The sequence below is a fragment of the Pelodiscus sinensis genome, chromosome 5 (assembly GCF_052426305.1).
Source record: "Pelodiscus sinensis isolate ZL-2025 chromosome 5, ASM5242630v1, whole genome shotgun sequence".
Taxonomy (NCBI): Eukaryota; Metazoa; Chordata; order Testudines; family Trionychidae; genus Pelodiscus; species Pelodiscus sinensis.
Window position 1 is genome coordinate 14,928,406 of NC_143056.1, and position 15,827 is coordinate 14,944,232.

General features: G+C 41.1%; 1 protein-coding gene across 6 annotated transcripts in view; it reads right to left on the reverse strand.

Moving 5' to 3' along the window:
- The window catches only part of PPP2R5E (protein phosphatase 2 regulatory subunit B'epsilon), a 122,230-nt gene that overhangs the window by 3,277 nt on the left and 103,126 nt on the right, over nucleotides 1-15,827 (reverse strand). For 4 of the 6 annotated variants that reach the window (XM_006110756.5, XM_075926380.2, XM_075926381.2 and 1 more), the window contains 7 exons: nucleotides 14,145-14,253; nucleotides 13,180-13,233; nucleotides 13,028-13,078; nucleotides 5,011-5,130; nucleotides 3,882-4,009; nucleotides 1,948-2,049; nucleotides 1,195-1,338 (listed from right to left, as the gene is read on the reverse strand). In XM_006110756.5, coding sequence (XP_006110818.1) covers nucleotides 1,195-1,338; nucleotides 1,948-2,049; nucleotides 3,882-4,009; nucleotides 5,011-5,130; nucleotides 13,028-13,078; nucleotides 13,180-13,233; nucleotides 14,145-14,253 — 708 coding nt within the window. The remainder of the gene's footprint in view (nucleotides 1-1,194; nucleotides 1,339-1,947; nucleotides 2,050-3,881; nucleotides 4,010-5,010; nucleotides 5,131-13,027; nucleotides 13,079-13,179; nucleotides 13,234-14,144; nucleotides 14,254-15,827) is intronic. The other 2 variants (XM_089778330.1, XM_089778329.1) reach the window with 2 other exon arrangements.

The following is a 15,827-nucleotide window of genomic DNA, read 5'->3' on the forward strand; positions in this document are numbered from 1 at the left end:
TGCTGAAAAATATTCAAAATTAAATACAAGAAATGGTGAATACACTTAACAGAGATTTATCATTTTATTATCTAATTGCTGTAACATGTATCCCTTCTTTTTAAAATATTTCAATGGGTTACCTCATTAGTTCACCTATCGTTGAACTATTATTATTCACTGACACTTAAAATTTTAGCCAAGTTATTTAGAATTTGCCAGGGCTATATACGCATCACTCTTATTTTTGAAAATTTTGTTCTGTTGGGGAACCCAGCATAAATCTTTCTTTTCCTAAACCCTGATCCTGTGAATAATCCCCCCTGATGTCAACTGATTCACTAGGCTGCCTTTGGAATGTGTGTTCTTAGACTGTAATTTCATTTTGGGGATTGCATTATGCATTAAATTCTTACTGAAGTATTTGCCACTTCTAACTACAACACTTCTTACAAATACTAATGTACTTTGCACCAGCATTTAGTAATCTAAAATCCAATCTCCTATGGAAAGATGTTTGAATACATGGCCAGGTTTTTCCACAGAACCCTAAAAAGTCTTTACCTAAAGCAACTGTGATTGTTTAATTGTTAATATTATATATGGTTTAATAATGAAGTTAATTTAATCCATTTTTACATTCTAGTATATATTTTAAAATAACAATTAATATATTTCTATTAGCACCAGCCCTAGGTACAGTAGAGGTAATCAAAGTAAGTGCTAAGAAAGTTCATCCATATAGTCATTGCCTGTAACATACAGGTTACGGCAGAGTCTGATCCTGTGAAACAAAGAGTGCCACATGAGATACAGACAGAATCCCTGTCACATGCATCAATTTCAACAGTAGCTGAGGTTTCTCAGAACCTTCCTGGATCAGATACCTAGCCCTAGGATTCTGTGTTACACACATTACAAACTGTACAGTGATTATGTCAACTAATCTGACAGATTGAACCTTGTCTACCAGGGCCCGAACAAAAACCATAAAGTCACATATGACTTGGCTCAGGACTCGACACAGAACATGTTAATGCAGTCATTAATCCAGTGCACAATCTAACCCATTAATTACAGATTTGTAACCATATAAAACATTGTACTTTATTATATATCAAAGCAAAGCAAAGCAAAGCAAAAGGTGAACTATGAACCTGGTCACACAATTCAACAGTCTCATGGTCTCCAAAAGACTTCCAAGACTATACTAACCTAAGAAGGTTTGATGACATACAGTACCCTTCACTTTGCTTGTGGGAACCCCGAGTCACACAAAAGACACGACTTAAACGAAGTCGCAAACTGCCCGGAGTTCCCGAAGTTTCCTCATTTTTTTCACCTGCTGCTTTGGATAAACTGAAATTTTAGACAAAAGATGATGCACTATAATTGGAGAATGAAGATTAAAGAAAATAGACAAAAAACATTATACTAGGGTGCAACTAATGATTGTACGAATGGTGCAGCTACTGGATTCTTCACTCTAAAGGACTTAGCTATATCAAGATCAGTGAACAAGGAAATACTGAAAGGTGCCACTTAGGCTTAAGACCACGTGCAGGATAAGAAGGATGGGTCTTATGGTGAGTCATGTGTTGAGGAAATCCCTCATGTCCCACCTCCACCTTTTTTTAAACCTTTAACTTAAAGTGATCTCTTTAAACCCTTGTTGTTCTTACATTTCTGAAAATCTTGATACATTTAAGTCTTTTGGAATGTGGCGCCAAAAGGAGCTCTGAGGAATGCAAATCCACAAGCTATGCAACGGGTACTGTATTTCATAGGGAAGAAAACAACCAACTCTATGTGATAGTCTCTTGCAAGGACAAGGCTAATGAGCATGCAGAAAAAAAATGAGGCACTGCAATCAATTGTGTGTGAAATTATGCAATCACAGCAAAGTGTGAGGAACAAATTAAATGGCAGGCCTTATGCACAGCTGACAAAAAAGCTTTAAAAAGTTACCGCTGACGATCTGACTTGTAAGTGGCTGTCAGCTCGTCAAACATGGTGCTGTTCATTTCCATAAACGCCTTCAATACATTGTAGACTAAAGCTACAATTGCCCTGTGAAATAAAAAAAAAAGAAAAAGAAAAAAGATAAAGCATCTATCAGCTTTAGTTGAAACTGAATAAGAAAAAAATATAATATACACACTTTTCTTAACTATTCTTATTGGAATTGCTGAGCCTTATTCTGAGCTATTAGTTAAGAGTGATGTAACTTCATTGAAGTTACTCTTGATTTACATATTTATATGAAGGGAGAATCACACTTTTTATCAGGTAAACGGAAAGAACAAATCCCTGCCTACTACTAGAGATGTAAAATCCCATACCGATTAAATGAGGGTGGGCTGGTGCGGCGCCCCCCTCACTGCGGATGGGAGCTGCTCTGGCCAAGTTGGAGCCCCGCTGCCCATGGTGTGCCGGATCAGAGGGGGTCTGCTCCAGCGCCCCATTAATTAACCATAACTGATAAGCATTGCCTGGTAAGGGAGATGTTTATCTGTTAACCAGGTATGCATTCACATCCCTACCTATTATAGGTAACAAGAGATACCTAGCATATACAAGTGCAGATACTTTACCAAGCAGTGGAGCAATTCTGAATGTAATCCAATGGCCAAAATTGTTATTCTAACAAAAGTAAATCTAAACAAACATCAGATGTGACTTATGCATACAAAAAGGTTCACTGGATGCTTCTGAACAGAGTATGAACATGCTGCAGATCTATATAGAGCCAAGTATGAATTATATGAGAGATTCCCTTGGAGTTGTGCATTTCATGGTCATTTCACTTCAGTACATATAAAAAGAAAACAAGACCACCGAGAAAAAAATCTTTGAGGAAGAGGTGATAATTCTAAGAGATGAAAGTTTATTTTAATCACAATTTTTTAAAGTATAGCCTAAATAAAAAATGCAGTATGCATGCTGAAAACGATTCCAACATTAAATTTTAGGATATGGATAGCATTTTGCAATCACGAAGCCCCAGACATGTTCTCTGCCAACTAGTAAATGGATAACATCTAATCATAACTACACATATCATTAAATGTTTCCCTAAACTAACTTTAAAAAACCCACAACAAAACAAAAAACCCAAAACAGATAAATAGGAAAGGTACATTTTCATGATCATGTAAGGATGCAATTTTTTTAAACAGTGTACATCAGTGTAGTTTGAGAACATAGGTTGCTCAATATGAGCAAATAATTTGTATCTCACTGTGAACCATCTATTGATTAATGCTGATTTAAGAGCTGACATTGTCTTTGAATATATTTATAAAAATAATCTAACCTGAGAACCTACTGAAATTTGTACGCACCTGTTTACATTTAGAAAAATGCGGCCGCCACTGATTAGATGACATGAATCAAAATATTAAGTTGTATCTACAGAGATGTATTAAAATCGAGAGGTATGTGACAGGTCAATTTACAGTCAGGCTTCTCCTGTGAACCAATTTATAGTTATGTATTCACAGAGCATTAGAAATGTTTGGGTGCCTGATACTTTTTCTTGGTAATTATGCAGTTTTTCCATTTCTATTGTTTTTGTATTTATGATGAAAAAATAAATACAAAAGTTTAAAAAAATATTTATGCAGCATATATTATCTGCCCTAATTATTTTGGAAATAAAATAATCTACACTGCTATTATCCTACAGAGTTCAGATTCTGTGCATGTATCAGATAATTTAAAATTATTCTGAGCCAAATACCACCCTGGTTTAAATTCTATTTACATTAATAGTATGTCCTCTGTTTACATCAGGTCTGAATTGTCTCTTTTGAGCTCATGTTTTCTTTAATCTGGAATTTCCAGGGTTGAACATACAGGTTTCAGCAAGTGGACAGATAAAAGATAATGCCAAAACTTACGGATTCCAGTGTTCTTTAGAAATCCTATACAGACTGGAGAACATGATGGGAAGTATAACGTTGGAGTTCTCTTCTATCAAACTCATGATATATTCATTATTCCAATAATACAGTGCCCTTTCTGCCACCTTTGATAGGGGAAAAAAGAATAAAATCCATCAGAAAATTTCAGTTACCTACAAATTTGTTACATTTTACAGAAAACTCACCACTAAACAAATAGCTTCAGAGCCAATCAAAGGGCTATCATTACTTTCAAAATTAAATCTCTATTTTATCCAGGAAATAACTTGCATTAATGTAAGGAGGTCTTTAAAGTAACTACAAAACACATTTAAAATGATTAAAATTAATGTATAAATATTCACAGTTTGGTTTCATTGTGGTTTCACAGACCCGTATGACTTGAACCCAGGGAAAGTGCTGAATACTGATGTGTCATGGTTCAAATTCTTGTCTCCCAGCTAAATCAAAGAAAGCCAAGGCATGGAGTATCTTACAAGAGGTGCTCTGTACTTGGCATAATTGAAAAACAAGGCAAGAGGGGGTTGGGCGAAGGTGGCTTTAAGCCATGATTGCTCCCTCCAGATCCTAAAATACTCTAAGGGTTAAAGAAATTGCTGGCATAATTCAGACTCCTTTGAAGGACTCAGTCGCATCAAACTCCATGAGCACTGCTTAGACTCACAAAAACAATGCTTTTTGTTACACTCTGCCTCTAACATGCCTTGCCCCCTGAGTCCCCACCACACTTCCTATGTGAAGGTTCGTGAGGGACCCTTGAAGGCAGGTTTTGATCATTTACTGGAATGTCTAAATTACCCTAGGAGCTAATTATGCTAGCATAGCCTAGGATTAGGAGGGTGATTTACACCCACTTTACCCCTCTTTGCCCTGAGATGTATGTTTGAATGGAATCTAAGATCTCACCCTTGGAGTCTCATCTTTGTTCTAGTTCAATCTTCTCTGAGTGTAGGATCTGCTAGTGTAACACACTCAGCCATGGATAGAGAAACAGTAAATATAGTCTAATCAGTATTAAACTCAACATTTAGATTTCCACTATGTACATTCACAACTGCTTAGAAACTATATTTCTATTTTTTTTTAAAGTACTTGTTTTACTGACCTGAAAGTGAGGACTAGAAACACACTTGGCAATTTGTTTAAACAAAGGTTCCTGAATTTTGACAAACTGTGAAGGTTCAATCACATCCAAGATCTCCTCCAGCTCCCCAAGGAACATGACCTAGACGCAAGTAATTGTTAAATTCAGAACTTGTCAAATCTTGTATTTGCAATTCATCAGCTAAGTTTTCAAACTGGTCTCAACCCATCTTCTAGTTTTATAGGCACAAACAACAGAATGTAGTCATCCACTTTATTTATTTAACTGAAATCAGACAGTTAAGATAGCTAAATTTCAAGATTTGACCCCACAAGTAATAGCAGGTGCAAAATTACAGAACAAGTTTCCAAAATTTTGCACACTAACTCTAAATACAAACAAAAGGGAACAGTTTTTGTAGCTGGTTAGCAATGAACTTAAGGGTAAACATACTTGTATTCCTACAGCAGTATACATTTTTCTATAGCTCATGACAGTTATCAAAAAGACTAGTTTATAGTTTAGGCCCTAATGCTGTACAAACCTTTCACACCCATATAACACATTTGCTCCTCAGGAGAGATAGAGGTTCAAATCACTCTGAAATGATGAAGGATTTGTGAAAAAAGTAATGGCTGCTAAGTGGGATAGTGAAAAGAGGGAGAAGACAAGACTATTTGATTCATCATTTAAAAAAAAATCTGCAAGGTGTTGGGCATCTTCAACTTCTATTAGCTTCCATTCTCCGCATTTTATCAAACTGAATGATAAATTCTACACTCCATAGTTCCTGGATCTTGCTTCTGGCTGAACAACACATGCTTAGTGCTCTATTTACAGATTATAATGCATGGTCTTTGCCCTAAGGAATTTACAGATGGCGCTATGTAGCTGGGGTAAATGCCTGGTCCCAGTGAAGACAATGGCAAAACTTCCATTGACTTCAATAGGCCAGGATTTTACCCTCGTAATTAAAGGATCTATCTTTAATTACTTGTCTTTTGGGCCAAATTTTCAAACAAAGAAGCTTTCTCTTTCCCATAAACATCAGTGTGTAAGCTCGGATTTGCAAGATCATGTAATCATGCAACTAACTGCAAATACCTCTAGCCCAACTATGAAAAAGTAGGCCTAACACAAACTGCTTCAATTCGTAACAGAATTTTTCCATGAAATTTCAAAACATTCACTTTTACCCGCGTTTACATGAAAAGTCACTCTCTTGTGAAAGAATGCTTATATTAGCATACTACTTAAACTTGCCAACCGAGACTATGGTCTGGTCTACACTAGGAGTTTAGGTCAAACTTTAGCTGCATAAAGGTTAATTTTCAAAACACTTAGTCCACAATTCCTACCCTGTTCTGTTGACCTTAAGGGCTGCTGAAGTAGATTTCGATACTCCTGCTTTACATGAGGAGTAACGCAATATTTGACCTTGTATGGTTGACTCTACAGTAGTGCAGACCAAGCATTGTGAAAGTTGACATTCTTTGTCTCTGGGAGGCATCCCACAATGCTGTGCTTTGACCACTCTGGCCAGAACTTGCACCTCTACTGCTCTCCAGATGAACAAGAAAAGCACCAGGAAAGTTTGAATTTTATTTCCTATGTGGACAGCGTTGCGAGTACACCTCAGAGAAGGCAGCACACCTGGCTGTGAGTTTAATGAATTCAAGTTCCATGAACTCCAGGACCCAATGGAGCAGAAGAGCACGAGCATGGAGTGTGAAGGAAATCTTGGACCTCAGAGGCATGGGGGAGAGGAATCCATTCTCTTGGAGCTTTGAACCACCAAAAGAAACACCGATATCTATACAAAGATCTCAAAGCACATGGAGAAAAAAGGATATGCCGGGGACGCCCAGCAGCGCCATGTTAAAATAAAGGAGTTGAGGCAGTTCATCACTAGACAAAGGAGGCAAATGGACAGTGAGGTGCATTGCCGCAAAAATGGCGCTTCTACGACAACCTGCATGCCCTCTTAGGCAGGGACGTGACCACCTTCCCAAGCCAGACCATGGAATCCTCCCACTCAGGGCAGCAGCATGGTGGTGATGGTGGTGGAGAAGGAGAATGGCCAGCTGGCAAGCTGCAAGAGCCAAGAACTTTTTATAACCTCGGAGACAATCCCTCCCCTCCCAGGATGTTTCAGTTGGGCACTGATCCTGGGGAGGGCACTTCTGATGAGTTCACAATTTTTTTCTTGCTACAAGAGGGTTAAGGCAAGTGGGCATGATGTGTAGTGTACTCGGTGCCTACACAGCACAGGGGACCTGGAACCGCTTGTTGATGTGTCTGGAGTTGGGAGGGAGAATCTTCCCTGCATATCTCCATGAAGCTCTCAGATAGAAACTCTTTGATCCTTCTCACAAGGTTTCTGGGGAGGCCTGCCTTATTCTGTCCTCCATGGTAAGACACCTTCCCACACCAAGCCAACAGTAACTGTTCTGGCATCATTGCAGCACAAAGCATTGCAGCCATAATGCCCAGGTTTCTGTCCACATTAAGTGAGCATCAGCTCCCTATCACTCTGTGTGATTTGGAGAAGACTGATATCTTGCATGGCAACCTGGATGAAGGAAGGGAAGCTATTAGCTGCTGCCTCTGCTGCTAGCATGGCTTTAACCTATGGCACCTCCTCCTTTCCTCCTGCAGCACTCTTCACGGACACAAAGGAGGGAAGCCATATGAGCTACCGCCCTGTCCCACCAGCCTGATTGGACCCCATCCCCCTCTTGCTTGCAGGCTCCTACTAGGATGGGAAAGCAGCACTCTCTCAGGAAGTGGGGTGTGGCGGACACAGAGGAAAAAAGCTGCATGAGCTGCTACCTTGCCCCACTGACATGACTGGACTCCATCTCCCATCCCGCCCACAGTATTGTGCCCTGGCAGGCCCGTTACCATGCTTGCCTCCAAACCGTGTGAATCCAGATGTTCCCTTGAGAACTGTGTTGTGTATGTACTGTACAGTGGCCACTTTCAAGCATAAAACTTTGGCCTTGCACTGAACACCTCTCCATTGTCTTTAGTGAGACCTTCATTGTATGTTAACAGATTAGGCTTTAGGCTCCACAATGTATCTCATGTAATGTGTGCCCTTGTAACTTTTCATTACAGCAGGAACAGAGGGAGCTTGCTGCATATTCCCCCGGCTTCACCAGCTGTCTGGCTCACAGAAATCCGCAGGTGAAAACGGACAAGGGAAGATATGTTAAGGAGCAAATGGAGTGAAGAAATATGCTACTGGAAAGATGTGAGCAGAGTGGCAGGAAAGGACAGTGTACAGGGAACTGCAAGTGAAGCACCAGAGAAGGTCTTTTCATCCCAGACGGCTGTAATGGAGTGCATGGCAGCGTGACTGGAGAGGATCCCCACCCCACCCCTTGCAGAACAACTTTCTCTCCTCATTCAGTTCCAGTGGCCCTAGGACACAGGGGAAGGGGGACTCAAGGGCAGCCTCACACTCAACCTCCAGAGTGTCATGAGGCAAAAGGGTTTCCTCACATTTCTGATTCCCCACCCTCCCCTTTCAGGTCTCACCATGGACTCCTTTTCTGTCCCTGATTCTTTCCAAAATAAAAACACATGATTTCTGAACAGTCTCTTTATTGCTTGTAATGCAGGTGTGGGGTGAGGTATTACAGAAAAACACACTGAATCCAGGGGCACCTTGTTGACAGCAACATGCATGAATTTTAAAACTGGCTATTCAAAAAACTCTCTTCCAAAGCCTCTCTGGTGTACACTGCTCCCTGATGTCTGGCTGCTCAAAATCTCTGGCTAGGCTTGGGGGGGGGGGGGGGGGGGATAATTTTTTATGCGGGGCTACTCCAAGACTTTGGAAAGTGGTCAAGGGCTGCACTCTTCCATGATATTAATGGAAGAGGTGTGGGGTTTGGGATGGAGGTTGGGTGCAGAAGGGAGCTTGGGGTAAAGGATTGGTGTACAAGACGGTGGTGTGGGGTCTGGGAGAGAGTATGGGTGGAGGCAGTTGTGACCTAAGTTTCCTGTAAGCTGTGCACCTGCACAGCTATTTTTTGAGCCCCATTCTTAGGTTCAGAGGTTTTGAGCAGGTAGGGAGCTCGGCTGACCGATGGGGGTGGAGTGTCTCTAAGCAGCAGCTTATCGGTGCTAGCTATGTGCTTGAACTGAGGAGATCCCAGAGCAGATATGGAGGGAGATAAGGAGAGAATAAGTGGCTGGAGGTGGGGAGGGGAGTGAATAATTAATTAATTGGCTTGGGGGAGAGCCTGAGGGGAGGGGAGTTTGGAAAGTACCACATGCAAGTAGAGAGAGGGGGCAGAGGCAGAAACCCAGCAGTCTCCTCAAGCCTCCTGGGCTGGGAAGGGAGGTAAAGGGCTGACTGTATGGGGTAGGAGGGGAAAAAAGGGGGGTGGGCGTGTGCTGGCATCTGTGCAGTGAGGTGGAAGCAGAGGGCAGATTGTCTGGGATGTCATGACTCACTTGCTGCCATCCTCTCTGTGTGGCCAGGTTGAAGGCAGGTTGTATGGCATGTGTGTATGTGCCAGGACATTTGCATGATTACATTTCAAAATTTACATAGGTGTTAATGGCTTACGGTAAGAAAGAAAAAAAATTTTAACCGAAGTTTGAGTATTGCAGATCTCAGGCTGTGTCTACACTACAAAGAAAAGTCAGAAAGATATGCAAACTGCGAACCGCAACTTGAGTATCTTCTCCCGCTTTTCTTCTGAAAGAGGCTTTTCCAACATTTGGCCTGTCTACATGGGGCCAAATGTCAGAAAAAAAACCCTCTCTCTGAACATCCCTTCTTCCTTGTAAAAAAAGGTATACAGGGATGCGGAAAAAACGTGTCTGCTTTTCCAAAAAAAAATTCAGAAAAGCAAACACATTCCTTGGACATGGCAGAGCTTTTCCGGGATACCGGAGTATCCTAAAACTCTGATCTTAATGATTTTTTAAATCCTGTATTATTAATTAATATATGGTAAAATGTATTACATTAAAGCTAGACCTTTACTATGTGGTAGAGTTCTGGTTCTTATGAGTCAGAAGTAGCAAGTACTAGGTGTAATGCTAGTAGTTTTGTAGGATTAAACCTTATTTGCAAGCTCTTTGAAACATTTGCATCTGTCTACAAACCCTAACCACATGTTTAATTTGCTTCTCCTCTTTGAGATGGTGACACACAAAATGTGAGAGAATTTTCATCTGTGTTAATAGCATGGAGACTAAAAATTCCTCAGCGAAATTGTATAAGCCTCAGTGAATGCCTTTTATTCTCCTTTCCAGTGTCAGTTAATACTGTATTAGTCATGCTTTCCTTGCACATACTATTTCTACTTGACTTGTATGGATAATATGCATTTTGGGAGAAAGGATGATGAAGCATGTACTCCAAGGGTAGTGTTAATTTTCTTTTTATTAATATTAAATATTGTAAGCATTACTCCTTGTTAAATATCCCGTGTTTCAATGTATTTTCTTCCACACATATGGAAGTTATTTTATGTGTGTTGGTTTTTCTTTGTATTGGTGGTGCACATCCACACACTACCTCAATATTGGTGTTGCACATAAGAAATTTCAACCTGTCCAAAAGAAAATTCAACCCGCCCAAGGAAAATGTTAGATGGAACACTGGTTGTGACCTGGGACATGGGACTGGGGTGCAGGAGGAGGCACAGGGATTTGGGTTGTGATCTAAAGCAGGAGTGATTATGACCTGGGGGCAAGGAATTGGAGTACAGGGGTTTGGGGTGTGACTTACGGCAGGAGAGATTTGTGACCTGGGGCAGGGAACTGGGGTAGAGTCTGGGAGGAGATATGGGCTTGGAGGGGGCAGAGGGTTTGGCTTATGTGGGGTAGGGGGGTAAAAGCTGTGGGCAGAGGGTTGGGGGGAGGGAGAGGCTGGAGTGTCAGAGGCAGAATCTGGCTAGGAGACTTAGCTGAGTGACTCCCAGCCAGCAGCCCAGCGTATTTCTCAGGCAGCCTCCCTGCACAGGCTGCAGGGGCCATGTGAGTCTGTGAATAAGAGCCTGAGCTGGTGGAGGTGTTTTACGCGCTGCCTTTTCTTCAAACAGGCAGCTCCAACTGCCTAGAAACTGACCAATGGGATTGTGCTGGAAGTGGGGGCAGCAGATGAAGTCTCCCCTGCCAGCTCACAGCTGTTAAACACAAACAGCCCGACAGCCACTTTTCTGAGCGGTGTGCAGGGGTGGGTGAGGTAAGCAGGGAGTCTGGCTGAGGTTCCCTGCTGCATCTGCAGGCTGGATCCAGTTGCTTAGCAGACCGGATCTGGCCCGCCGGCCATATTTTGCTCAATCCTGGGCTAGGCGCTTTGCCTCAGCTTCCCACCCAGTCAGATAACTTTCCCTGCTTGTTCTCACAAACATTATGGAGCACACAGCAGGCTGCCACCACAAAGACAATGTTGCATTTGCTGAGGACTAACTTAGTCAGTAGACTCCTAAATCTTCCCTTCAACACTCAAAAGCACAATTAACCACCATTCTGCACTTGCTCAGTCTGTAGTTGAACTGTTCCTTACTGTGGTCCAGGCTGTCCACGTATAGCTTCATGAGCCACGGGAACAAGGGATAGGCTGGGTTGCCAAGGATCACTAGTGACATTTCCACCTTTTTTATTCTAATTTTCCAGTATGGGAAAAAAGTTCCAGCTTGCAGCTTTCTGAAAAGGCAGGAACTCCTAAAGATGCACGTGTCATGCACCTTTCACAACCATTCCATGCTGATGTCAGTGAAATGGCCCTTGCGATCCACTAGCGCTTGCAGCACCAACAAGTATCCCCCCTTAGGGACTATGTACTCCTTGGCAAGGTGGTCAGGTGCCAAGATGGGGATATGTGTTCCATCTATCACCCCACTGCAGTTAGGGAACCCCATCATGGCAAAGCCCTCCACTGTGACATGCACATTTCCAAGTGTCACTTCCCTCCATAGCAGAATGGTATCGATTGCTTTGGGTACGTGTATAACAGCAGCCTCCACAGTAGATTTCCCCATTCTAAATTGATACCCAATTCACCGGTAGCTGTCTGGTGTTGCAAGCTTCCACAGGGCAATTGCCATGCGCTTCTCCACTGTCAGAGCTGGTCTCATTCGGGTGTCTCAGTGCTTCAGGGCAAGGGAAAGCAATTTGCAAAGTTCCATGAAAGTGGCCTTGCACATTCGGAAGTTTTGCAGCCACTGATGATTGTCCCATATCTGCAGCACTATGCAGTCCCACCAGTCCATTCTTGTCTGACAGCACCAGAACCAGTGTTCCATTGTTTCCATAGGACTGAATGCTGTGTGCATTTCTAATTCACTCAACTCAAGGGCTTACCTGAGATTTGTCCTCTTCCTGGAGTGACGTGCATACAGTCTCTACATACTCCACCATTAGGCATATGAAGGCAGACATCAACATCACAATGCTTTCATGCACAAGGGGATCCATGAGGGGGGCCATGCTTATGCTGCTATGGCATTTGCACTAGTAATCAGGGTAAAAAAGGGTGCGAAAAGACTGTTTCGCTTTGGTGGTAGTAGACAAGTGCATTATGGGACGCTGACAACATGAACCCAGAACTATGCGCTGCTGCACAGTTTTGGTCCCAGAGTGCATCGGAAGCATAACCCAGAACAAAGTCAACTGCAGTTTCCCTACTGGGGATGCGCTACTTCGAACTACATTGAATTCTTGTGCACAGTGGAACTTTGACTTTACAAAATCAGATGGTAAGAAAGCAACCTTAATAAATTCAACCTTAACTCGTAGTGTAGACATGGCCTAAGAAACTATCATCAGCTTGACACCTTTAGAGTCAAAATTATGTTCAATACAGGACAGTTTGTATATAGACAGAATCACCTGTACGAGCTAAACAGATGCCAAAATACACCATATCGTTTAAAATTGTCCATATTATTTACCTAACCCTCTCTGGATGATCCTGGGATAGAAGTGTCTTTAATATGTATCTTATGTATTTTTTATTATGTATCAAACTCCTTCTTTACTTAAGTCTTAAGAGTAACACAGAACTTACCTCTTTTTGACTGCAGGTTTTCGGCCAGAATTTCATTAAACCTCTAATGACCTGAATTACAAATGAGAAAATAAATTACATTAAATTTTACAACTTCACATCTAGGAAAAATTGATATTTAAAAAATAAAAATATATCAAAGAAATATTTACTGGTTCTGTGAGTGAAGGATCTTTCTCCAGAAACTGTACTATGCAATATGCCAGCTGTGAAAGGGAAAAATATATAAACATAAAATTATGACATTTTCACAAGAACTCAAAAGACATGTTCAGAATTAAAAAGAATAGGGAATTAGAACAGTTCACTATACATCTTTTTCTAAACTAAATCCTATTTTAAACTGGAAGTCATGGGAATTCGCAACTCCATCCAAGGTGCAGTTAACAAAGAATAAACAAACGAAAAGTGAGGAATGAATATGTCCAAGTACATTTTGAAATCATTTGAACTTTATGGGTTCCAACTGTACTCATGTAAGCAACATTGTGAAAGGCTCATTGTTCTGCAAACATGTTTCTTTTACACTTTTGGCAGCATCAGCACTGTGACAACTCATATGAGTGGAGCCAACAAAGCCAAAAATTTGCAAAAAAGATTAAGAAAACAAGGCCAGAGTGCAGAAATTAGGATCAATTTAGAGCCAAAGTGCAAAAAGGATGGGAGTGTAAAGAATCACCAAGATAGATAACTAGACAGATGACAGTGCAAGAGGCAAAAACAGACCTCTAGTTGCAGAATCAGGGCCTGGATGAGTGGAGAAGATAGCCTCACTATAGGGATAGCAAGATTGGGTGACTGGCAGGAAAGTCTACAGAGTTTCAGTGCTAGACAATATCTTACATTATATAAAGGTTATATGAAATCCATAGAGCTATATTCATAAAGTCTATATCTATATCTATGAATTCCACTAGATTTATCCTATAAAATGCATTTAAGTTCACTAAATACCTATCTGTTTCAGTTTGATTACACATGACAAAAGTTTTCTGTGGGTTTTTGTGTTTGTTTTCATTTAGATTTTTTTTTTTGGCTAAACAAAATATTTCCACAGCAATCAAGCATATTACTGTCGTGTTCTAACCAAGCAGATTTTTTAAATATAAATTTCTACCTGTGCATGGAAGAGTGATAAACTTCTGACAGTATGTAAAGGAATCAACACCTTCACCAGAAACTGTTTATGCTCTGCTTTTAGAGGTAAAGCAAAACCATTGATAATACTAGAAGTAAAAAAAAAAGGAAATTTTGATTAGTGACATCACAGAAAATGTACTTGTGGTCTGAACAAATAGTTTCTATCAAATATTTTCTATCAAAGTAATTACACAAGAAGATAGACTGCAGATAATATAATATGTGCTGAAGATTTGCACTAGCCAGTGATCAAGGTTAGTTCTAGTCACTGCTATTTACTAATTAAATGCTCACATGAGAATAACTATGATCACTCGTACAATATTGTTGCCTAATATACTTGAACCTCCTCAATTTAGCAATCCTGGGAAACAGGGTTTGCCATATTAAAAATTTTGCTGGGCCAGGTGCTGAGGGATCTGAGCATGAGGGGGATGGTATGGGCAGCTTACCTGGTGCCCCACGCCTGGGGATACATGTGTCTCTGCACCCTCATTACTCCCAGACACCATCCCCTGGTATGTGAGCAGCAGGGAAAAGCCAAAGGGGAATATGGAGATTCAAGTGTATATATGACCTTGCCTATTTGTTTGGTAATATAAAAGAGTTTAAGGTACTCTTTGATGAACTGTGGAACTAACTACAATTATATTTCAGAGGGGTAGCTGAGTTAGTCTGTAATAGGAAAAACTTGAAAAACAATAGTCTAATAGCACCTTAAAGATTAACAAAACATGTAGATGGTTTCATGAGCTTTTGTGGGCACAACCCACTTCTTCACATGACAGGAGTATTAGAAGTCCAGATCCAAGAATAAATAAGGGAAGGAGGAAAAAAGAGAAAAAAGGAGGGGAGGGGAAAAAAAAGAGACAGTGAGTAGATCGTTCAAATAGTTACATGAAGCTGATAAGAACAATTAGCATTTCCATTGTTTGGCTGGTTGGTTAAGTCATTAGGAGGAACCTGTTGGAAGATGGTGTACGAGCCAGCCGATGTCCCTGTTCATACCATTTGCAAAGAATTAAACTTGTGAATGAAGTTGAGTTCCAGTTCTCTGTGTATTTGGCTTGTGGAATTGGCCTGAAACAAAATGGTTGGGTCCAGTGATGAAATTGCTAGTGTATATGTACAAGTAGAGTTGGCACTGGGGCTGATTGCAGGGGTGGGCTCCTGGATGATTATGATGGAGATGTGTTGCGTGGTTACTTGAAATAATTTGTTTGAGATTAGGGGATTGTCTGTAGGCAAGAACTGGCCTTTCCCCTAAGGACTAAGAGTGAGGCCTGCCCACACATCTACACTAGCGATTTCAACCACATCAGCCACCAAAATCAGAGGCTCATTTAGCTGCACATCCACTAATGTGGTGTATGCCATCAAATGCCAGCAAAGCCCCAACTGCAATGTATACTGGCCAAAATGGACAGTCTCTATGGGAAAGAATTAATGGACACAAATCAGATATCTGAAAAGGCAATACATCAGCTGTTCCCAACCTATTCCAGATGGGGACCCATTTTGACAATTCAGGAAAACTTGGTGACCCAAGGCAATTCAAAAACGGGGGGAAGGGAGCAGAGACACCTGGAAAGACACTTGGCGAACCTTTTGAAATGTAATGGTGACCCATACTTGGGTCCCGACCCATACGTTGGGAAAC